Here is a 23,161-nt window from a genome sequence, read left to right as displayed (position 1 = left end):
CAAAGACAAACTTCTTTTCTTTATAAAATAACCTAAATGAGAAATTATACCCCATCTGATTCAAATGTATTCAAATGTATGATATGTCAAGATCATTGTACTGTCATGTGTAACTAATTTAAAAAAAGTAAAAAAATTAAAATAAAAATAACCTAGTCTCTGATATTTTGTTATAGCAACACAAAACAGACAGCAGTATGACAAGTACTATTCTAAGAAGCCAAAAAAGCTTTATTTTATATATATATATATATATATATATATATATATATATATATATATATATCCTAGCGTGTGTATATATACATATATTACTTTTAATTATTTAATTTAAAAAAGTTACATTTGACAGAATTAAAATTGGTGGCTCAAAATGAACTACAATGTCAAAAAGTAACTGTCAGTTATTTTCTTCCAACAGCAGCTGCTTTAATAATAGATTCTTGCATCAGTTATTTAAAAATGTTGATTGTCTCTGAAATCAAACTTTAGTACTAAAAATTGGTGGGTAGAGCCCCACTAATAATAAAACTTTTCTTCTTTTTGGGGGACCAACTTGTTTTATTTGAAAAGCCTAAGTGTTAGAGGACTTAACAGTTCTAAAGACCAGACAAGAAAGGGGATCACCAACAAAAATGAGAAAAAGATATAAACAGAAATAGAAAGTTGTCAGATTGGGATTAAAAACAGGAAAGTATAATATGCAGTTTATTAGAATCCTGTTAAGTGTTGGGTGTGGTGATGCACATTTGTAATCCCAGCAACTTATGAGGCTGAGGCACAAGGATGACAAATTCAAGAATAGCCGAGGCAACTTAGCAAAACTGTCTCAAAACTAAAAATAAACAAGATACATAAGATCACAGAAAGATTGACTGATGGGAGGTGGTGCCAAATACAACATGGAAACACTAAGTTTAAGGAAGCTAACAGTTATTAGATGAAATAAAGCTTTCAAAGCAAAAAAACATACTAATAACAGTCATTCATAAAAATAAAATTTATCTTTCACCACAGGATAAAAGAGCTTTAAATTTATACACACCTACAAAGCAGACAGACAAAAGTAGACAAATCCACAATCATTGTCAGATTTTAACACACCTCTCTTCAACAGTTGATCAAATAGAAGACAGAAAATCAATAGATATATTAGACTTGAAGAAACTTGATATAATTGGACATATATAGAATACTGCACTCCAAAACGGCAGAATACATATTTTCCAAGCCTACACAAAACATTTACTAATTGATTACAAATTGTCCATAAAGCAAATTCCAACAAACTTTGAAGGTTTGAAATCACAAAGCATGTTCACTCATCCCAATCTATTATATGCAGTTGTATGTCATTATATCACAATTAAAGTTGTATTTTAAAAACTAATTCTACATAAGACAATACAATCCATATTCATTCTCTATATATATTGAAGTATCAAGAAGAAAATTACCTTTTCTCTAACAAATTCACAATGCAAAGCACATTGCATTTAATGATAAAAATCTATAAAATTACACCTTAGTTTGTAATATGATTATCAAAAGTTAATTTTAAATAGATATCATCAGAACTATATGACATGGTTAATGGTAGTAAAACTTCTACAGTTCTAAAAGTTAAACAATAGAAAGTAAAACCAGTGAGACTTTAAGCTGGTTGATTAAACTGCAAGTTTTCTTGCAGTTATATAGTTATTTTGATTCACAATGCTATCTTCCCTAGTTCAATTCTATTATAGTGAAGGGTTCTGGATTTAAAACAACAACAACAATAACAACAACGAACAAAAACAAAAAATCCTTGTCCAGGAAATATCCCTTATTAACACTTAATAAAACAAGTTGATACAACCTACTTCCACAACAGCAAATTACTTAACACAAATTTAAGCAAAAGAAGTTTTCCTATTCTTTTATTGCAAAAAATGTTGTTAGATGAAATTTTAAGGGAAAAAAACCTCACAACTAAGCCATAATGCTCCCATTCCATGCAGTTTGATTTTGGAATTAACCATTTCCAGTTTGTCCATATGCATATATCATTTTCATATAATTGTAGTCAGTGTGTACAAGCTGTATTTTGTTTTTATATTTAAACTTTGTTCAGTATACTCTGTTTTCAGTCATCCTAGTTATACATTTAAGTTCCATGTAATTCTTCTCACTTAAGTATTAAATCAATTAATCATTTGATTGGATATTTATGTTACTCCCATGGTTCTCTATTATGTTACTATTTTTACCTATATAGATCCTTCTTTCAAATTATTTTCACAGGATAAATTTACACAATCCAATTTAAAATGTTGAACTCAATTCTGAGTGAGGTTCAGTAACACATGCCTATAATCTCAGCAACTTGGGACACTGAGGCAGGAGGATTAGCAACACAGACCCTGTCTCAAAAAATAAAAAGGTCTGGGGATGAAGCTCAGTGGCCAAATGCCTCTCCCAGTACCACCTCCCAAAAGTCAATTCTGTCATCTCCTCATTCATTCTTCTTTCAGTTTACCTATTAGCAGCACTATCACTTTCATTTGGGCTTGGAACCTTTTTTTCCCCCTGCCCTCATTCTTTTCTCACCTTCATACATTTAAGACAACAGAAACATTTATTTCATTTTCTGAATCCTACTGTCACTTTCCTACTTCAGGAAAAAAAAACTTCCTTTCCTAGTTGTCTATTTCTACTATTATAATGCCTCCTTGATATCCCCTTCCAAATGACTTTCTTCTATAGTTTTCTATTACATTACTGCCATTTCAATCTTCTTAAAGGAAAACTAATTACATGTCTCCTTTCTCTGTAAAAATTTAATGGTTTTTTAATGTGCCTACCAAATTATTTTTACATATATTTTTATAACTTATTTATTTTTTTAGGTGGTGCTGAGGATTAAACCCAGTGCCTCAAAACATGCTAGGCAGGTGCTCTGCCACTGAGCCACAATCTCAGCCCATTACCAATTTCTTAATCTGGAATTCAAGATGGATGATAACTATTCCCAGCCTACCTTTTCTGTTTTCTCATTACTGTCCTATATAAATACATGATCCATTCTGGGCTGGGGATGTAACTCAGTGGTAGATCACTCCCCTAGCGTGTACAAGGTACTAGGTTCATCCTTAGCATATGGATTGGGGAGGTTGGGGGTAAGGAAGAAGGCATTCTATTCCCTTAATACAGTCTTTGCTTATCTTTCTGTTCCCTTATCAGTTCCACTCATTTTGCCTTTTTGTCTTTTTCCCTTGAATGTCTTCTTTTATTTTTTTTTTTGATTTAATTTTTTTGGTAGTTGTAGATGGACAAAATGCCTTTATTTTATTTGTATATTGTTTGTGGTGCTAAAGATTGAACCCAGTGCCTCAGGCATACCAGGCAAACACTCTGCCACTGAGCTATAGCCCCAGCCCTGAAGGTCTTCTTTTATTAATTAAATATTTCCTTAGCATCTACTCTGTGCCTCATAACAGATTAAGCAACTGGACTACAGAGAATAATATATCACAATTCTTTGCGAGGCTAATATAACCTCATGGAAGAAGACAGAAATATGCAATGATGACAATTTCATGAACTTTCTGGTGAAGTAGTTTTTTCTCCAAAGATTATTAAGATGTAGAATATAATGCTAGTTTTAAGAGTCAAGACCATTATTTATGTATTCTCTTTGTTAACACACAAAGAAAAATTTTATTTTAATGAATAATAATTGTATTTCAGTGATTGTACTAAATAAAGCTCTTTTAGTAATTGATTATACCAATGAAAAATCTCTCATTCCTTCCTCCCCACACATCAATAGTCCTCCAGTTCTCAGTGTATCATGTTACTGTCCTCAGGCCAGATTATTCTTTAAATAAATCTTTCAGCCCAGAAAGGGATCACTTTTGCTTGGAATGCCTCTCAAATTTACAGAAAAAAACTACTCTCTAAAAATTATCTCATGCAAGTTTTCGCAATTCCCAAATAATATGATAGCATACTCACACGATAATGATTTTTTGCTTTTATTTTACCCATGTTCACTTTCTATTTCCCCTAGACATAACCTAACTGAAGATGTCAACCATATTTCACTCGTGTATATCTTGAATAAATATTTGCTAAGCTGAAAGAACCCAATTAACTGGTTGAGCTATAAGCAAAAACAATGTTTTTACATTGTTTATGAAAATTTAAAAATCAAACATACTAGTGGAAGAGTAAATTAACTTTATTGACTGATGAAAAACTAAAGTGATAAGAAGTATGAATAGTAAACGATAAACACTGAGTTTGGCTGGAATTCTATATTTCTTCTTTCCACTTTAAGTCAAAAGAACATAAAATTATAGACTGTTAGTGAACTAGTACTTTTAGTTTCTTCAACAAAACTGCATAGTTTAGCAGTTGCACAGCATTAAATATATACATCTTTGAAAAACCCTGAAAATTTTAATTTTTGTGTTGACTTCAAAGGCTAATTATATAATCACCTACACTGGTCAGATTCAGAGTTTCTTTTCCCTTTTCTGCCACCCTGTAAAGAAAAATACAACAAATTATTTAGAATATAGCACTTGGGGGTCATTTTCGTTTTAAGAATATATACAACCAAAGATATTTGGGGATAAGAAAGCATTTTTTTCTTGAATTTGTTATAAATTTGAATATGTATACTACTGAATTATTCTTATGTGGTTATTTTTATAAATGATTAAAGTAGGTTGTAGAAAATAGTTACAGCACTTCTATATAAATTTGTCTGGGCTTACTTAGCTAGATGATAAACATATTACGTTTTAGAGCTCACTTTGACTGCCCCAGAGATTTAAAAATATTAAATTTTTAATCAATACCAAAATAAAACACAAAATCTGTTATGTGTTCAGCACATTTAATAATTCTGTTCATGATCTTTTGAGTAATACAATTAATAATATAAGTTCTATCTAGTTTTGTTGATATAAACAGAATAAAAAATTTGATTGTTTATCCATAGATTTCCCAGTAGCACATATAAATCTATATTTAACTTGTTGCATATGAAACACCATTTATGGTATCTGACTTGAGCCAAGAGAAAAAGCAGCTTTTAAAGACAAAGAATTTTATATGCATTACTTTTAACATAATATTTCCTGCTTTATTCTGATTTAAAAAGCAAATATGAATTGTAGAAATATGGCAAGTACAATTCATAAAAAGAAAATTAAAAATTTCCATAACTATACACTCTATCCCTCAATTTAAATATAAATACCTTAAAATAGTTCCCACCCACCCACTTTTCTGTGGTAATGAGGATAGAATCCAGGGTCACAAATTCAAAGCCAGCCTCAGCAACTAGTGAGGCCCTAGGCAGCTTAGCAAGAACCTGTCTAAAAATAAAAAATGAAAAGGGATAGGAATGTGACTCAGTGGTTGAGTACCCCTTGGTTCAATCCGCAGTACCAAAACACAAAAGTATCAAAAAATTACCTAAGTAGTAGTATTTATAAATTTATTAGTGCATTATGGTTACACACATTATTGGGATTTCATTCTGACATGGTCATAAATGCATAACAGTATTCTTCATTTTAATCCCCTAATTCCCCTTCCTCCTCCCTCCCCCTGATCCTTTTCCCCTTCTCTAATGATCTTCTTTCTACTTATTTATTAATTGGTAAATTATAGTTATATATAAAATTGGAATGAATTGTGAGATATTCATACATGCATAAAGCTTACTTTGGTAAGCAGTAGTGTTTTTTTTAAAATTCTGATGTCTAGGCTTTGTCCCATATCTATTTGACTGGATTATAATCTGTAATTCAAAATGTTTCCAAGTAATCCTGCTGATCAACCAAATTTGAGAACTGCTTATCTATGGAAGTACATTTTTGAAGTAGTGGTCATAACAGAGACATAACAAGCCCAGACTCATTTGATAATGAGTTTGAAAATAATTTCTTTTACCCCTATTCTGTTTATATTACTCTAGAGCTATATCACCACTCTTGGAAGGGAGGGGAGAGAAGTACAGGGGAAGAAAGAAGTGGAAGGGAGGGGAGCATCCCAAGTATAAGAATGCTGTTCTTAATTCCTGATCACATTAAAGTTCTGCAAAGATTTAATGAATGAACAGGTTTTGTAGAACATTAGGTTGTAATGACATGTATTTTAAAAAGAGATTTATCTATTAGCAGGAAAATAAAAATAAATTTAAGAATTCTTTAAGATATATAACCACTATACATAGTTATCAATGTTATGTGGCTAAAAACTTACCATGCAACTCAATGAAATAAATCAACAACCAAACCAAACAACAAATATACAGGGGGATCTATTTCAAAATCTCCTAAGCAAAGAAAATTTTCCTTTCCAAACTGATTCAATTTCAAAGCTAGGACTAAACAAAATTTAGGTTCTCCACACCACCATTGGCTTCTAAGCATTTTTTGACCATAATTCCAAATCAATTAATGCATTTTTATGATTCAGAAACATAAATATGTACATACAAATGTGTATGTATGTATAAATATATATTAAAATGAAGCATTGTTTTGGGGTTTTTTTGGCTTCATCCAGAGAGAAGATGCTGAATGTCATCTTGTAAATGCAGAATAAATCAAAAAATCACTATTAGGTAATCACCAAAAATAACTGATGCAAATAACATAAATAATAATTGATGCAAATATTATCATAAAAATGATATGCACACAATTTCTCCAAATATTACCCCTACATAGTACTTATAAATTATAAAGGGGAAATGGTATCTTTTTAATGGAGCTATAGCCCTGTACCCAAGCAAAATTAGGATATAATGGGACAAATGTCATTTCCCCCAAGATGACTTAATGGCACATATGTCATACTTCTACTAATTCCAAAGACTTTCCCAAATTACTTATTTGATACTGTACAAATCAATATCTAACATTTTCTAAAACACAAAGTACATGACTATTAACAAAATTATTAATATATATGGTGTGTAAATTCTAGCCTAAGAATAAAATACTACATTTATTCTCACATAGTGTCTACTCAAATTACTGTGTGTAATGAAAACTCTTGAAAATTTTAAAAGCATACCTGGTATTTGGCTAATTCTGCTTGTAATACTTTCACTTTAGATCTTTCTTGTTCTAATGCTGCATGCAGTGACGTCACCTATAACCAAACATTCAATAAGAAAACATTTTAAAATTTATAACACTTAATTTACAATGATAAATTCTGACAAATAAATGAGTATCAAAGGAGAAACCCTCTACATAATTTCCATTAGATGTTGTACATGGTTATATATTAAAGATAGATAGGATAAGCTCACTGTTGTACTAGAAGACCGAATAAGGATAGAAAGAGAAAATCAAGTACAGGAACAGAATAAGTTCTATGTTCACAGTTCACTAAAATGCAACCTTATTTTTCCCCAATGGTGCAAAAAACAGAATCATCATTTATTTGCTATTACACAATAAAAGTATAATTTCTATCACCTTCTTGCAATGTTGATGGGCTGTATTTGTTTATTCAAGTTTAATACTGTAAGATTGAAGAACAGCCTAAAAAGACTACTCGAATGCTCTATAGTTCCTTACCTGTATAGTTAGCTCATTCTTGATACTTTGTGATTCATCAACTTGCAGAAGAATTTCTGCTTTATCTTTCACTGACAAAAAAAAAAGGAAAAACCACCGTATAGTCTTTTCAGTCACTCAAATACTTAAACAATACTACAATAAACCAATACCAAGTTAAGTACAGTGAGAACACTCTGGGAAACCTTTTTATATCTTGAAAAATTGTCTTCAGGTATTATTTAAGATTAACTTTAACTCCAAAAACATAACATCACTTACTTTCACCTTCCTGCAGCATTTTCAATAACTGTGCATTTCTTGCCTTTACTTCTTTATACTTTGCCTAAGAGAAAAAATTTATTTTAAAAAAAGTAAATGATACAATTAATGTTCTATTAACAATTACTATTTCATTATCAATATGTGGAGCTGTGAATTCTAGGCTTACTCAAAGATATAAATTACTTTTGAAAGAAAAAGGATAGAGAAAGCTGTACTCAGAATTGTCTACTACTAAAATAAATCTTTGATACAATAATAGATATTATTATAGGTGATTATAAATTTAAAGGAGGGATAATTATAAAGTTAAAGGAGGGATAAAAGTGAAGGAAAGTTAGGTAATACAATTCAAAATAATTTAGATAAAAACCAAAATGAAAATGACTCACAGTTCTATACCAGTACTGTCCAGCAATATATAAGAATTTTCTATATCTGTTTCATATCTGCCACTATCCAATATGTGGTTACTGAATACTAAAAATGAAGTTTTAGTCTTATTAAACTATAATTTAAATTTTGGGACACTTGCAGTGGTAACTGAATTTTGTAATGCAGTTCTATCTCTTCTCAGTTAAAGTTTAATCTCCTATTAATTCACTGACTAAAAATTATTATTATGGCAATTTTTAGCTGATATGACTTATTTATTAAAATCTTTTAACTCTTTTTTCAATTTCTTTTTCCAAGTGGTTTGCTCCTTCTCATATTACATAAATGATATAATAATATATTTATAAACAAAGAGGAATTGTGCTCCCACATTAACAATCCATATTCTAGGCAATTTTCTGCCTATGCTACCCTATTCAACATGTAACATTCTTTGAATCACTGATAAAGAATTAATAAGTACATCAAAAAAATACATTCAGTATATTTTTAAAAATAAAAGCCTAAAGAACGGCTGGGGTTGTAGCTCAGTAATTGAGTGCTTGCCTAGCATGTGAGGCTCTGGGTTCGATTCTCAGCACTGCATATAAATAAGTAAAACAGAGGTCCATTGACAACTAAAAATATTTTTTAAAAAAGCCTAAAGAAAACATGTAAGAAACTTTAAGAAACTTTTCATTTCTTCTCTCAACATGTACAGATATGTGCAGAAGTTACCAGATCCCAAAATTTTGTTTCATTTGGCAGTATAAGGGATGAAACCCAATGCCTGTATACACAGGGCAAGTGCTCTACCACTGAGCTACACCCCCAACCCTCAAAACTATTTGTAAAACAAATTTAAATGAAGTTCACATCCTATTAAAAGTGGCTTTTACTAACCAGTACTTTGTCCATTAAATTGCTAATGATAAATCAATACTATATGCTAAGTAACAGTATAGTCAACACAGTAAACCAAAGCACCACAGTAAATATAAAGGATAGGACTTGAGTTTAGAAATGAATAAGGAAGACAAGATGGAAACATAGATACAAGGGGGAAAACATATCCACTAAACTACAACTATATTCACTATGAATACAGAAAAATACACTATAAATATGGAGCCACACTACTATAAATTCCCATTCTCATGTCTTCAATTTCTGCTAACATCTCACCAAACTTTAGCTCAAAACTTTAGCTCAAAACTTTAGCTCCAAAGTTCTGCTCAGTATACACCTCTTAAGTAAGCCTTGAAGAGTCTAAATTGGTTCTTAAAGCAAACTTGAAAACGTGCAAACTTACCTGTGAAAAATTCCCTAAATTGCTCATAAATAAATAGCATACATAGTTTTGTATACACAATCCTGAATAAGCATATCTACAAAAACATAAATATGTAAAATACCAGTAATAAGTAGTTTATGATAATGTATGCAATATTTGATGCCCTTACTAGTGTTTTGAAAGTTTATGAAAGAGCATATAAAATTGATAGTTAAATGCATATATACTGACCCCCACTGTGTCTTGAGCATATATACTTGCATATAACACAGCCATTTCAAATTCAACAAGTTAAAAATGGAATCTATTAGTTCCCATTTCTCAAAACAGTTTGAAAAATGTGTCCTTCCTCTTACACTCAATACATGGCCATTTTTATCAGACTGTCTTCACTTTAAGACTAGGCTACATGCATTATCATCCCACAAAACAATTCTCATGTAAAAAGAAAAGACTTTTTACTGCCCTCTTTGTGTAATACTCAACAAACACCTTCAATCTCATTTTCGATAGCTTCTCAATTCTCTAAATGTCAGTTACCATGTACATCCCACCATTCCCATGTTTTTGTACACACTATTTTCCTCTCTGGAAAAAACATATTTTCTGTAAAATCTTACCAATTTTAAACAGCAACAACTCTTTGTTCTTTTCTCTCTACTTCTTGAATACTCTGTCAAATATCAATTATAATTCTTATACTGTACTGCAATTGTTTTTATGTTTATCTTCCTTGTAACTCATTTTTTATTCCCCATGCCTATTAACAACAAAAGTAATGAAAGCAGAAATGAAAGGCTAAGGAAGATAGGCACATATAGTGATTCTTAAAGGCAGGAGCAGGAAAGAAGTGTAAATACCATAAGGGTTGGAACTTGACTTTCTTTTTTTTTTTTTTTAACTATTACATATGCAGGACCCAGAAGGGTATTTGGCATACTACAAGTACTCAATAAACAATTGTTCTAAGAATTAGTCAAAGAGAGTGATATTCAAATTGAGTAAAGAAATTTTAAGGGCTAAAGGAAGAAGTAAGAGAGTAATTCACATAATTTATGGTTAAAAATACACACTTATTTAACAAATGTTGAAGATGTGGAGAAATTAGAACCCCAAGCACAGGTGAGAATGTAAAATGGTATAACTGGGGCTGGGGTTGTGGCTCAGTGGTAGAGCGCTCACCTAGTGCCTACAGGTCACTGGGTTCAATACTCAGCACCACATAAAAATAAATAAATGTATCGTGTCCAACAACAAAATATTTTAAAAAATGGTATAACTACTTTGAAAAAGAGTTGGTGGTTTCTCAAAAAATTAATCCAAAGAATTAAAATCTGGGACTCAAGATTGTATACTAACAAACAAAATGTAGTATATACATACCATGGAACATCATTCAACTATAAAAAGGAATAAAATTCTGATATATGCTACAACATGGATGAACCTTGAAAACATTATACTAAAAGAAATAAGCCAGACATAAAAGGAAAAACAATGTATGATTCTACCTATGTGAGGTAACCAGAATGGACAAATTCATAGATATTAAAGGTTATAAAGGTCTGGGGAATGAAAATGCAGTTGTTTAATGGGTACAGAATTTCTGTTTGGGATAGGATGATAAAAAAAATTCTGGAAAGAGATAATGGTTATGATTAGACAAGATCATGAAGATACTCAATGCCACTGAATCAGTAGTACACTTGAAATGGTTATAAATATTTTACAACAATAAAAATTATAATATTGTTCAGACATTAAATCATTAATCAGTTTTAAAATTCTCAATAGCAGAATGACTGTTTCTATCAGCTGTATATTAAACATTTACATATAAGAAAAGCAGAGGATTGGGGTTGTAGCTCAGTGGTAGAGCCTTGCCTAGCATGTGTGAGGCACTGGGTTCAATTCGCAGCACCACATATAACTATTTAAAATAAAGGTCCATTGGCAACTGAAAAAAAAAGAAAAAGAACATTTGCATTTATAGACTGGTGCATACAAACCTCCCACTGAGTGATCACATTTTTCAGCTTCTGGATTTCAGCATCTTTCTTTTCAAGTTCCAACTTTAGTCTTTCAATTCTTCCATCTTTTAGAACCACGTCCTGAAAAAAGAAAAACACTATTTTAGGACTGAAATTGTTCTATCAAACCTGGCTTGCAACAGTCCTTTGAGACAAGTTTAAAAAGAAATATCCTAACTTTAATTTTCTTAGGCAACCTTAAATATTGACATTTCCACTTTGACTCAATTATTATCCTAATTCTATAATGTAAGCAAATAAGATTTCTACAGTTAATCTCAAACTGCAAATATACTTATGAATATCAGGACTCTGGAATGTTATTTCTATCTTGAAATAAACATTAAAAGTGTTCCATAACAAGTTATTATTATTAGTCTATCCTGAAAATTCCTGTCATCTTATACCATATACTAAAGTAAATAAATTTAAATGTACAAAGTCATCCAAAGTCCATTCTTTTGATGAACATAAATTGGCTCTATTTATATAATGAGTAAGGAGGCAACACCAATTTATTCTACAAATACAGGTTATCTTAGCTGCTAGGTACCAGGTATACAATAGAACACCTGAACTGAAAAGCTTCTTACTCTTATGGGACTTAGATATCTAAGAGAGGAGACAGATCACAGATAAACAAATGTTGCAATTAGAAAGGAAGAAAGACGACAGTGTAGATGGAGTATAATAAGGGGTGAGATAGTATAAGATGACTTCAGAAAAATCAATAAAGCCTGATCTTAGAGGGCCTTGTAAGCTATAAAAACAGTCTGCAAATTACTATGATTAAAACAGAAAGTAGTGAAGGATTCTGAGCAGAACCATTATATTTATATTTACATTAGATTTATATTTTATATTAGATTTACATTTATGTTTGTAAAGAATCGCTTTAGGTATTGTGTGGAAAATGGACTGCAGTGGGGGCAAAGACAGGTAGAAAGACCTTTTAATGCTATTACAAGTCCAGATCAAACAAGATTATGCCTTGGATAAAGGGAAAGCAGAATAAATGGAGATAAGTGTATCTGAGAAATAATTTGGAGCAGAATCAACAGCATTTGGATGAGAGGTTGAATGTAGCAAATGAGGATGATGGACACTCTAGTCTGAGTTTCTAGTTTAAGGAATAAGATGGGTAGATCAAAATTAGCACTATACTACTACTGGGCCCACGAATCTCACTCCTAGAAATTTATGTTAAGTGGGAAGGTGAAGCATCTATGAAAAATATATTATCAATTTAAAAGCCAAAGCATAGGACATAGGCTAAATACACAGTAAATTCACAAAACTGAAAACTATGCAATCACTAAAAATGATGATAAAGAACAATAAAATATATTTGCATGATCCCAAAATTGTAATATGTGTGAAGAAAAAAATTCTAGAAAGACATGTCAACATTTTAATCATAAATAAGGTTTCACTTTATTGTTTTAAATTTTTCTTTTATCAAAATTATTTTGTATTGAGTATCTAACAATGAGAACTATGTAGAATACAACTTTTGATAAAAATGAGACCATTTTAAGTATGTTTTTAAGAAACTAATGGATCTTTTTAAAATTTTATTCATTTATTTATATTCGGTGCCAAGAATCAAACCCAGTGCCCGACATGTGCTAGGCAAATGCTCTACCACTGAGCCACAATTCTATATCCTATTTTAAGTATTTTTAAAAATCTGGATAAATATGACTCTCCACTTTGAAGAGGAAAGACTTTCTGATATCAAAGGAAGAAAAGAAAAAGACTGACAGACTTGACTCAATTAAAAAACTCAAAAAATACTGTAATCAAAAGGTGAATTTAAAAGCTAGAAAAAACAGTTGTAACCAATATGATGGACATATGACCAAAAAAACTTGAAAAAAACATGCAATCTCATTAGTTATCAAACTAGTACATTAAGATTTTTCTCAGCATAGGATAATTGCAAGCAACGTAATCTATAAACTGAATTATTTATTTAATGTACAAGAACTATTTGATGACCTGAAATATTCACCATCTATAATTAACCGAAAAAAGTGGTTCATATGACAGTTATACATTGAGGAAAAATGTATATATCCATAGAAAAGTAGAACTATACCAAAATATCACGAGTAGGTTCCTCCAGGTGACTAAGATGAGGGTCTTTCTTTCCCCACTACATCTACAAATTGGGGATGATAATAATTCCCACCAACTCAATGGTTAACTATGAAATAAGAGTCTATTTTAAGTAGTTAATGCAGTATATCTGAATATATATATATATATCTCCATATATCTATTCCTCAAATATTTATTTTTAGTTTTATTGTTGCATTTTACTTAAATTTCTACAATAAATACATAACACTATTTAAAACACAGAGCCATAATGTTTTAACATATACTCACTTTTAATGAAGTACTACATTTTAATAAATATATTCACAATTTATCTTCTAAGTAAAAGTTATCATAATAAAATGAGATTGAAAGGATGTATAAGACAGAGTCTGTGCCCAAAGGAACTTGCAATCTATTAAGAATGGTAAGAATGACTGCTATAATAAAAACAAAATGTTATGGGGAATAAAAGGGAAGTAAAGATCATATCCAGATTTTCTGGTTTTAGTGTTGAAGACTGGGCTGTGGATGAGGAAATGGCATGTGAAATGCACATTTTTTTCATGAGTAAGTGGGGAAGGACTTCACACAGGATTGGTCTGCAATTGCTATAGAAAAAAGTTTGGAAGAGTATATACATGGGAAGTTAATTGAGCTGTATCCTGAAAACAATGCTTTCAAATTTACTTAAGAGTAGCTCATGATAGGAATGTTTTATATATGACATAGAATGCACATACGTATCATGTACATATGTGTATATCTTGTGTGTATACAGATGTGCACACAGAAACAATTTTTATAAAATACAAATAGGTATTACATACTCTGACATTTTCTCATGTACTCTTTTTGTTTGTAAGAAATGATAAAAATCTACTTAATGAAAATAAATGCTTGTTAAAAATGGCAGAATTCCACTAGGTGAAGTGGTGCACGCCTATAATCTCAGCAGCTCAGGAGGCTGAGGTAGGAAAATTGTGCGTTCAAAGCCAGCCTCAACAAAAGTGAGGTGCTAGGCAACTTAGTGAGACACTGTCTCTAAATGAGATATAAAAAAAGGGTTGGGATTTGGCTCAGTGGTTAAGCTCCCCAGGGTTCAATCCTTGGTACTGGGGAAAAAAAATGGCAGAATACACGTTTATTTTTTCACACTTAATAATTCCTGGTATATAAATACATATACAGTTTTAAAATGATTTGAATACTGGCAAAAAGAAGAATTTTCTTTCTCTGAGAAAGGAGTACAATGGGGCAGAGAAAGAGAATTTAAAAACCAGCCTCAATTCTTTTTTCCCCAGTACACCCAATGACCTACTACAACAAAATCCTAATTTTTTTTTAATTATGAAAGACTTCACATATGCACATATATAACATGTATATGTTAGATAAAAGTAAAAGTAACCCCATATGCAGATTAAGAGTTTTGAACTTCTTTTAAGGATGAGTTTTACCAATACCTTGGCAGCACCCATGTGCCTCTCTTAGTTTATATCCCTTTCTCTTCTCTCCTGATGATCTCCACTGTTATGAACATTACACTAACATCATGTTTAACATCGCCTTTATGTATATATACATTTATATGTGTATATTTATATGTCTATATAAAATACATATATGTGTACATATAGATATCCCCAAGTAATATATCAAATTTCTAATTTTTTAATATATGTATGAATAGCATTGAACTCTATTATCATTAAACACTTTGTTCTTGATATTTGTCCAGTGAACTGCAGCTTACAGTTCATTCACTTCTCCTTTGATTTTATTATTACAAAACAATGAAGTTTTTAACATGCCTACAGGGCTTAGTTCAGGGATAGAGTTTCTACAACATAGATCATGCCCATCCATCATGTTCAACTTTAAAAGATAACGCCAAATTGTTTCCCAAAATGGTTATACCAATTTATATTCCTACTAATAGAATACTACTGTTGCACTAAACCCTTACAATTAAGCATTATCTAGTTCTTTTCCATAGCCTTCATCCTCCTTCAATTTTTCCTAGGTATTGCAATGAAATTTATTAATAGTTACCAAATAAAACTCTCCCTTCTACTCAAAAGCCTTCAAAGATTCTCTACTTATTTATCCTAAAGAGTTAAAATCATCATACAGTAATACATGCATACCCATGTTTATAGAAGCACAATTCACAATAGCCAAACTATGGAACCAGCCTAGATGTCTATCAATGGATGAATGGATAAAGAAAACATGGTATATATATACACACAACAAACTTTTTTATTCATCCATAAATAAAAACGAAATATGGCATTTGCAGGAAAATGGATGGAACTAGAGAACATTATGTTAAGTGAAATAAGCCAAATTCAGAATGTCAAGGGTCATATGTTTTCTCTCATATGTGGAAGCTAGAGAAGAAAAAAGAAAAAAAAAAGGTGGGGGTGGATCTCCTAAAAAATCAAAGGGAGATAAATAGAGGAAAGGGTTAGGGGATGGGTGATGAGGAAGGAGGGGAAAGTGCTGAGGAGTGAAACTGGCCAAATTCTATTATTGTATTGTGTGTATGTATGAATGTGTAACAATAAATCACATCATTATGTACAACTATAATGCACCAATAAAAAACGTGGAAAAAAAGGACTGTCAAGTAGAAATGGGGATATGGCAAAAATTACATAGCACTGATTATCATATGAGAACATTAGCACTGTACTAAAAATATTTTCTAGCAATACCTGTTGGTTCAGAGTTAGAATAGAGAAGGGAGACAACACTGAGAGCCAATGGTGCAAAATGGCAAACTTTTTTTTTTTTGTAAAGCGCTTGGCAGCAAATATTTTAGGCTTTCTGGGTTATTCTCTTTTCTTTTTTAAAAAGAGTTATGTGAAAATGTAAATACTGTTCTTGGTTCATGGGCCTTAAAAACAACAAGAACAACAAACAAACAAACAAACAAAAAAACAACCACTGACCAGATTTAACTCAGGCCATCCAGTTTGTCCTGTTATAAAGGATAAAATTCTAACTTCTTAGTTTCATAGGAAAAAAGTCTTTAAAATTTAACTTCAATCTATTTCTCTAATCATGTCATTCCAAGTTTGCCTTAAACTTCTTGGTTGCGGAGTTTTTCAATTTTCTGAATACTCAGTTACAGGTCTTTCCTAATTCTGCAGTTGTCTTAGGATGCAGTCTTTCTCCATTTCGCAGTTTAAAGTTATTTATCATTCAAAATCCATGCCAAACATAATTGTTTATATACCTTCGAAATTCACCCAAGCTATGATTAAGTTTTCTATTCAAAATATCTTTCTTATTGTTTCATATCTCTCTTATTCAAGTCTTCATCATGCCAAACAATCCTTTTACAAGTCTACCTCCTCAAATGCCCACTAATCTTTGTGTTCCCTCATCCCTTCACCAGTGCTTAACTGTACATAAAATATAGAACATATTCAATAAATATTCATCAATGAATAAACTACAAACTTAGTATTTTTAAACATAAATTCTTTCATGGGATTACTAACTAGTGAGATAATATCAAAAAACTTGCTTTATATAATCAAAACTGGATTCTACAAGCTTACTTTAAAAAAAGATAATTTGCATTTTAATTTCACTATGATTTTAAGAGAATTTTCTATTTTACATGCCTGGTTGTGTTCATGAGCTGTACAATTATCTGTTCCATTATACTCTGTAAGCTGTTCTCTTCTTTTTTCTCTAATAAGAATTTTATGAACATCATCTTCCAGTCTATTGAAGAATCCTCCATCATGTGATAAAGTCTGAGAAGAACTCAATTCCTGTCAAAAATGAATTATGATTTACTATTATTCAACCCAACAAGTGTATTCATTTAATAAACCTAGTCAGTCACTAGAAGGATAAAGAATGAAAAAAAAAAAGATAGCTAGGAGATTACCACTCAATCCTTCTGTATCTCCAGAAAATAAACAGTAGACCCATTTCCAAAAGTCCTTTTCTTACTTCATATTTTTTTAAAGTTGGGAACTGATTGATTTTAAAGCTTTTGTTACTCACATGCAATGTGGATAAGTCAATGGTTTTTAACTTATTCAGAGTTGTACAACTATCACCACAATTTTATTACATTTTTAACACTCCAAAAAGAAACCCTGCACCCATTAGCAATTCCTTCTCATTTCCTCCAAATCCTCTCTCCAGCCCCAGGCAACACTAATATATTTCTATCTCTATAAATTTGCCTTTTCTGGATATTTCAAATAGAAAGAATAATTCAATATGTATTGTTTTGTTTTTTTGATACTGGGGATTAAACTCAAGGGCACTCTGTCACTGAGCCACATCCCAAGCTCTATTATTTAGAGACAGGGTCCCACCAAGTTGCTTAGCACCTTGCCATTGCTAAGGGTGGCTTTTAACTTATGATCCTCCTGCCTCAGCCTCTGGAGCCACTGGAATTACAAGCATGCATCACTGTACCCAGTTTCAATATGTGTTTTTTGATGATTAACTTCTTCCTTCTCCTTCTCCTCCTTCCTTCTTTTTTCTTTCTTCAAGACAGGGTCTCACTTGGTTGCTGCCCCTCAACCCCAGCTTGGCTTTGAACTTGGGATCTTCCCACCTCATCCTCCAGAGTAGCTGGGATCACAGGCATTCACCGCCATACCCAGCTTTGTGACTAGTTTCTTTGAGTTAGTAAAATGTTTTCAAAATTCATCAATGTTATGGCATACATCAGTACTTCATTTTTTTCTACTGCCAAATAATATCCCATTCCACATCTTCTTCATTCACTGATTGATGGACACTGAGTTGTTTACACACTTTGACCATTATGAAAAATGCTGTTATGAAAATTCATTCACAAGATTTTTTTGTGGACATATTTTCAATTCTGTTTGGCATATACCTAAGAGTGGGACTTCTGGGTCATATGAACTTTGTTTAACCTTTTGAGATACTGCTGATAGTTTCCCAAAGCAGCCCACTATTTTACAGTCCCATCAGCAGTGCAAGAAGGTTCTATTTTCTTTGTGATTTCACCAACATTTATTATTATTCTGGGTGTAAATTAGTATCTCACTGTGGTTTTGAGTGGCATTTCCCTGACACTGGTGGAGATAAGCATCCTTTCATATGCTTCTGGGGCATTTGCATTATGTTTTTGGAGAAATGTCTACCTAGAACCTTTGTCCTTTTTTTTGTTGGGGGGTACCAGAGATTGAACTCAGGGATACTCAACCACTGAGCCACATCCCCAGTCCTATGTTGTATTTTTAGAGATAGGGTCTCATTGAGCTGCTTGGCACCTCGCTTTTGCTGAGGCTAGCTTTGAACTCAAAATCCGTTTGCTCTGCTCAGCCCCCACACCGAGCTGCTGGGACTTTAGGTGTGTGCCACCCTTTGTCCATTTTTTAACTGTGTTACTTATTTTTTTAGTTGTAAGAGTTCTTTATTCCAAATAAATATATCTTACTAAATGTGATCTGCAAAATTTTCACTTGTGGGTTGTCTCTGCAAATATTTCACAAAAATTTTTTAATTTTGATGAAGTCCAATTTATCCAAGAAACCACTGCCTAACCCAAGTGTACAAAAATTCATTCCTATATTTTCTTCTAAATGTTATATTTATTGTACCTTTTAACCTTTTAACCTAAAAAACATTAAATTTTTTTTTGTAGTACTGGGGATGAAACCTAGAGCCTCATGTGTGCTAGGCAAGTTGCTCTACCACTGAGCTAGGCAGGGCCTTGCTATGTTGTGTCCAGGATGGTCTCTAACTCCCTGGGTTCAAATAATCCTCCTGCCTCAGCCTCCCCAGTAACTGGGAGTACAGGCATGCACCACTGCAAATGGTTTTAGTACTTACATTTACTTCTAACATCTACTTTTGAGTTAATTTTTTTGTATGGTATTGAAGGAATACAAATTCATTCTTTGGCATGTAGTTATTCAGCATTATTTGTTAAGAAGACTATTTTCCCCAATGAATTGTCCTGGCACCCCTGTCTAAATCTCTGGACTCGTAATCCCATCAACCTATGTTTATACTTATGCTGGTAATGCACTGTCTTGATTTGCTTGATATTTTGCACTGCAAATTATAAATAATTTTTACATAAATTCTATATAACAATGAAGAATGCTTTAAAGAGACAATATTTTATCATTATATATCCAATTATGTAAAATTAGAAAGTTTACACATTCTCCAATAAAGTAGTATTCCTCCTCTGACTTCCTGTTATATGCACAGAGACTATAGAAAATATTCTTCTCACTCTCAATGATTTCACTTAGTCCCCACATTTTTAAGTTCTAATACAATTTTACCCGTTTCAATTGTATTTGTGATCAAATTCTACATCCTTTTCCCTTCACATTGTCTATGAAAATTAAGTGTTTGAATAAACTATTTTCTTGTATATAAGTGCTTAATACACAAATGACATTTTAAAAGTTTGTATAATGCTTTATATTTTACAAAGCATTTAAACAAACATTACTATTTGAATCTCATAAATACTATGAGAAGTTGACAGAGCAAGTATTTATCCCCCCCCCCGCCCCAGGTAATTACGGCTCAGGAATGCCCATAAATTATTGCTAAATGGTAAGATATAACTCTTAAACCTATTGCTTCATGAACTATTTCCAGAATATTCTTTTTTTAATAATTTTTACACCTTTATTTTACTTGTTTATTTTTGTATGTGGTGCTGAGGATCGAACCCAGGGTCTCCCACATGCAAACTGAGCACTCTACTGCTGAGCCACAACCCAGCCCCCAAAATATTTTTTTTTTAAATATTTTTAGTTGGAGATGGACACATACCTTCACTTTATTTATTTTTATGTGGTGCTGAGGATTGAACTTAGTGCCTCACACATGCTAGGCAAGCACTCTACCACTGAGCCCCTAACCTCTCTTTCAGTATATTCTGTTAAGACTTCATCTGAAAGCAATAAATACAAAAGTGCTTAAAACACTTCTATAAACAGAATAAATAACATGCTGTTGGCAACAATCTCTGGATTTTCCTGTCACTAAAGACTGCAGTTCCATCTAGTGTGTCAACTTTTTGATAGATGCTCCCATTACTAAAATCCTATCCCAATCTCTATCCACTATCCCTATTCTCATATCTTTTGAGTAGTTCTTAGTGAGACACAAAATATCTTTTCAGCCTATAAGATGAAAAATTTTAAACTACAACTTGATAAACTACGGGGGAGACAAAAATAATTCAACTACCACCCCCCCACCATTCATCACAGAAAAAAGATCAAAATGTGGTGAATTTAAGAACACAGATTCTTTAAATCAATTACTGTATAGCCAATTCAATTTCAATTTAATCTGAAATCTGAGCACAGCATACAATGAGTAAGTCAGATAATGCTTGCATAAATATAGACATACAAATCAATTAAACAGATTGATAGTCTTATCGTAAACTTTTAAATTTATGGTCAACTTAATTTTTTAAAAGGTGTCAAAGCACTTCTTTAAGGAGATAAATAGTATTTTCAATAAGCAGCACTGGGAAAACTGGATATGCACATGCTGAAAGGTAAATTTGAATTTTGTATTCATACCAAAAGGTAAATTTGAATTTTTTATTCATACCATACACAAAAATTAACTAAAATGAATCATAAACATTAAAGTAAAAATTAAAACTATAATGCTTCTCGAATAAATAATAATGGTCTTCAGTTAGGCAAAGAGTTATTAAATGAACATCAAGAGTATAATCCATCAAAATACAAAACTTTTCTGCTTCAAAAGATACCATTAAGAAAACAAAAAGACAAAGCACAGCCTGAGAGAAAATAATTAGAAATCATACATCTGACAGAAGACTCATATCCTCCAAATACATGAAGAAATCTTATAATCAATAATTAGACAACACACTTAAAATGGGCAACAGATCTAAACAGAAACTTCATCAGAGAAGATGCAAAAATTGCTGCTAAGCACATGAAAAAAATGCTTCTTAGTTTAAGAAAGTGCAAACTGAATGAAAATTACAATTACATGCTACAATCAAATGGCTATAATCAAAACCAGAGACAATATCTAGTGTTAGTAAGAATGTATAGAAAATGGAACCCTCAGGGAAAATACTAAGAAGAATACTGGCCAAATTATATTGTTATATTATGTGCATGTGTGAATATTTAACAACAAATCCCACCATTATGTATAGTTATAATGTACCAATTTTAAAATGTGGAACCTAGAGCCCTAGTGTTGCTGGGAATGATAACTGGTGCAGTCATTTCTTTAAAACAATCTGACAGACTCTAAGTCTAAACATACATTTACCATACAACCCAGCAATTTCACTCCTAGATATTCACTGAAGAGAAACAAAACACACAGCCAACAAATGTTCATTCACAGAAAGTCCACCAACATTTATACAATGGAATATTATTCACCAATAATCTGAATGAATTACTGATACATGCTATATATGGGTAAAGCTCAAAAACACTAAGTGAAAGAAGTTAAATGTGTAAGAAAACGTATTGTAGAAGTAAACTCATAAAAGATTGCCAAAAAAGGCATATCTGCACAGACAGAGGTCAGAAGAGTCATTGCCAAGGCTGCAGGTAGGAGTAGAGACTAATTATAAATGTATATGCCAGTGCTAGGGTTGTGATCCAGTGGTAGAGTGCTTGCCTAGCACGTGTGAGGCACTGGGTTTGATCCTCAGCACCACATTTTAAAAAATACATAAAATAAAGTTATCATGTTTATCTATAACTAAAAATATTTTTATAAAATAAATGGATATGCAGGAGCCTTGGGAATTATGAAAATTTTTCAAAACTAGACTATGATATGTAGAATATTTAAATATACTACAAATGAGAGTAGGGGTTGTAGTTCTATAGTAGAAATTGCCCAACATGCATGACACCCTCAGTTCAATTCCCAGCAACTCAAAACAAATATTAACTAAATATTATTTTAATACACACATGCTATATACACATGCAATAGACAAATTTTATGGTACATAACTCAATAAAGCCATTTCTAAGAAGGCACTCACAACTCCACCATTGTTCTTCTTTTGTTTTTTTTTTAAAGCAGTTTTTTTTGTTGTTGTTTATTTTTATGTGGTGTCGGGGACCAAGCCTAATGCCTCGCACATACTAGGCAAGTGCTCTACCACTGAGCTACAACCCCAGCCCCTCCACCATTCTTCTTAATAATAAATGTTTATCCCTTGTGCCCTGCCCTCATGTAGTTTTCACTTATCTCTATCTTCCTGCCTCTACAAAAGTTAATACTACCCCCCAAATTTAGTTTATCATTCCCATCTTTGGTTTGTGTTTTACAAGCATATCATTAAACAATATAAATGCATTTGCCCATTTTCTCTATTTACTTTTTATTTTGAAATTTTTCATCCATTTATTCTACCCCTAAACTTAACAACTGTAAAGTTTTTCCTATATTTATCCTATATTTCCCCTATTGTTGCTTATAATTTTACAGCATAGCCA

The 23,161-nt window shown here is 31.8% G+C and overlaps 1 protein-coding gene across 3 annotated transcripts in view; it reads right to left on the bottom strand.

Annotated features, from left to right (window-relative positions):
- Positions 1-985: 985 nt before the first annotated feature.
- Gkap1 (G kinase anchoring protein 1) overlaps positions 986-23,161 on the bottom strand; it is a 56,937-nt gene continuing 34,761 nt past the window's right edge. For 2 of the 3 annotated variants that reach the window (XM_005340912.3, XM_013365498.4), the window contains exons 8-13: positions 17,297-17,449; positions 11,532-11,633; positions 7,854-7,917; positions 7,593-7,663; positions 7,081-7,158; positions 986-4,528 (exon numbers count right to left, since the gene is read on the bottom strand). In XM_005340912.3, coding sequence (XP_005340969.1) covers positions 4,481-4,528; positions 7,081-7,158; positions 7,593-7,663; positions 7,854-7,917; positions 11,532-11,633; positions 17,297-17,449 — 516 coding nt within the window. In that variant the 3' untranslated portion in view covers positions 986-4,480. The remainder of the gene's footprint in view (positions 4,529-7,080; positions 7,159-7,592; positions 7,664-7,853; positions 7,918-11,531; positions 11,634-17,296; positions 17,450-23,161) is intronic. The other variant, XM_005340913.3, reaches the window with a different exon arrangement.

This window comes from Ictidomys tridecemlineatus, chromosome 4 (assembly GCF_052094955.1).
Source record: "Ictidomys tridecemlineatus isolate mIctTri1 chromosome 4, mIctTri1.hap1, whole genome shotgun sequence".
NCBI lineage: Eukaryota > Metazoa > Chordata > Mammalia > Rodentia > Sciuridae > Ictidomys > Ictidomys tridecemlineatus.
Note: the sequence above shows the minus strand (reverse complement) of the source record. Positions and strands in the feature narration are given on the sequence as shown.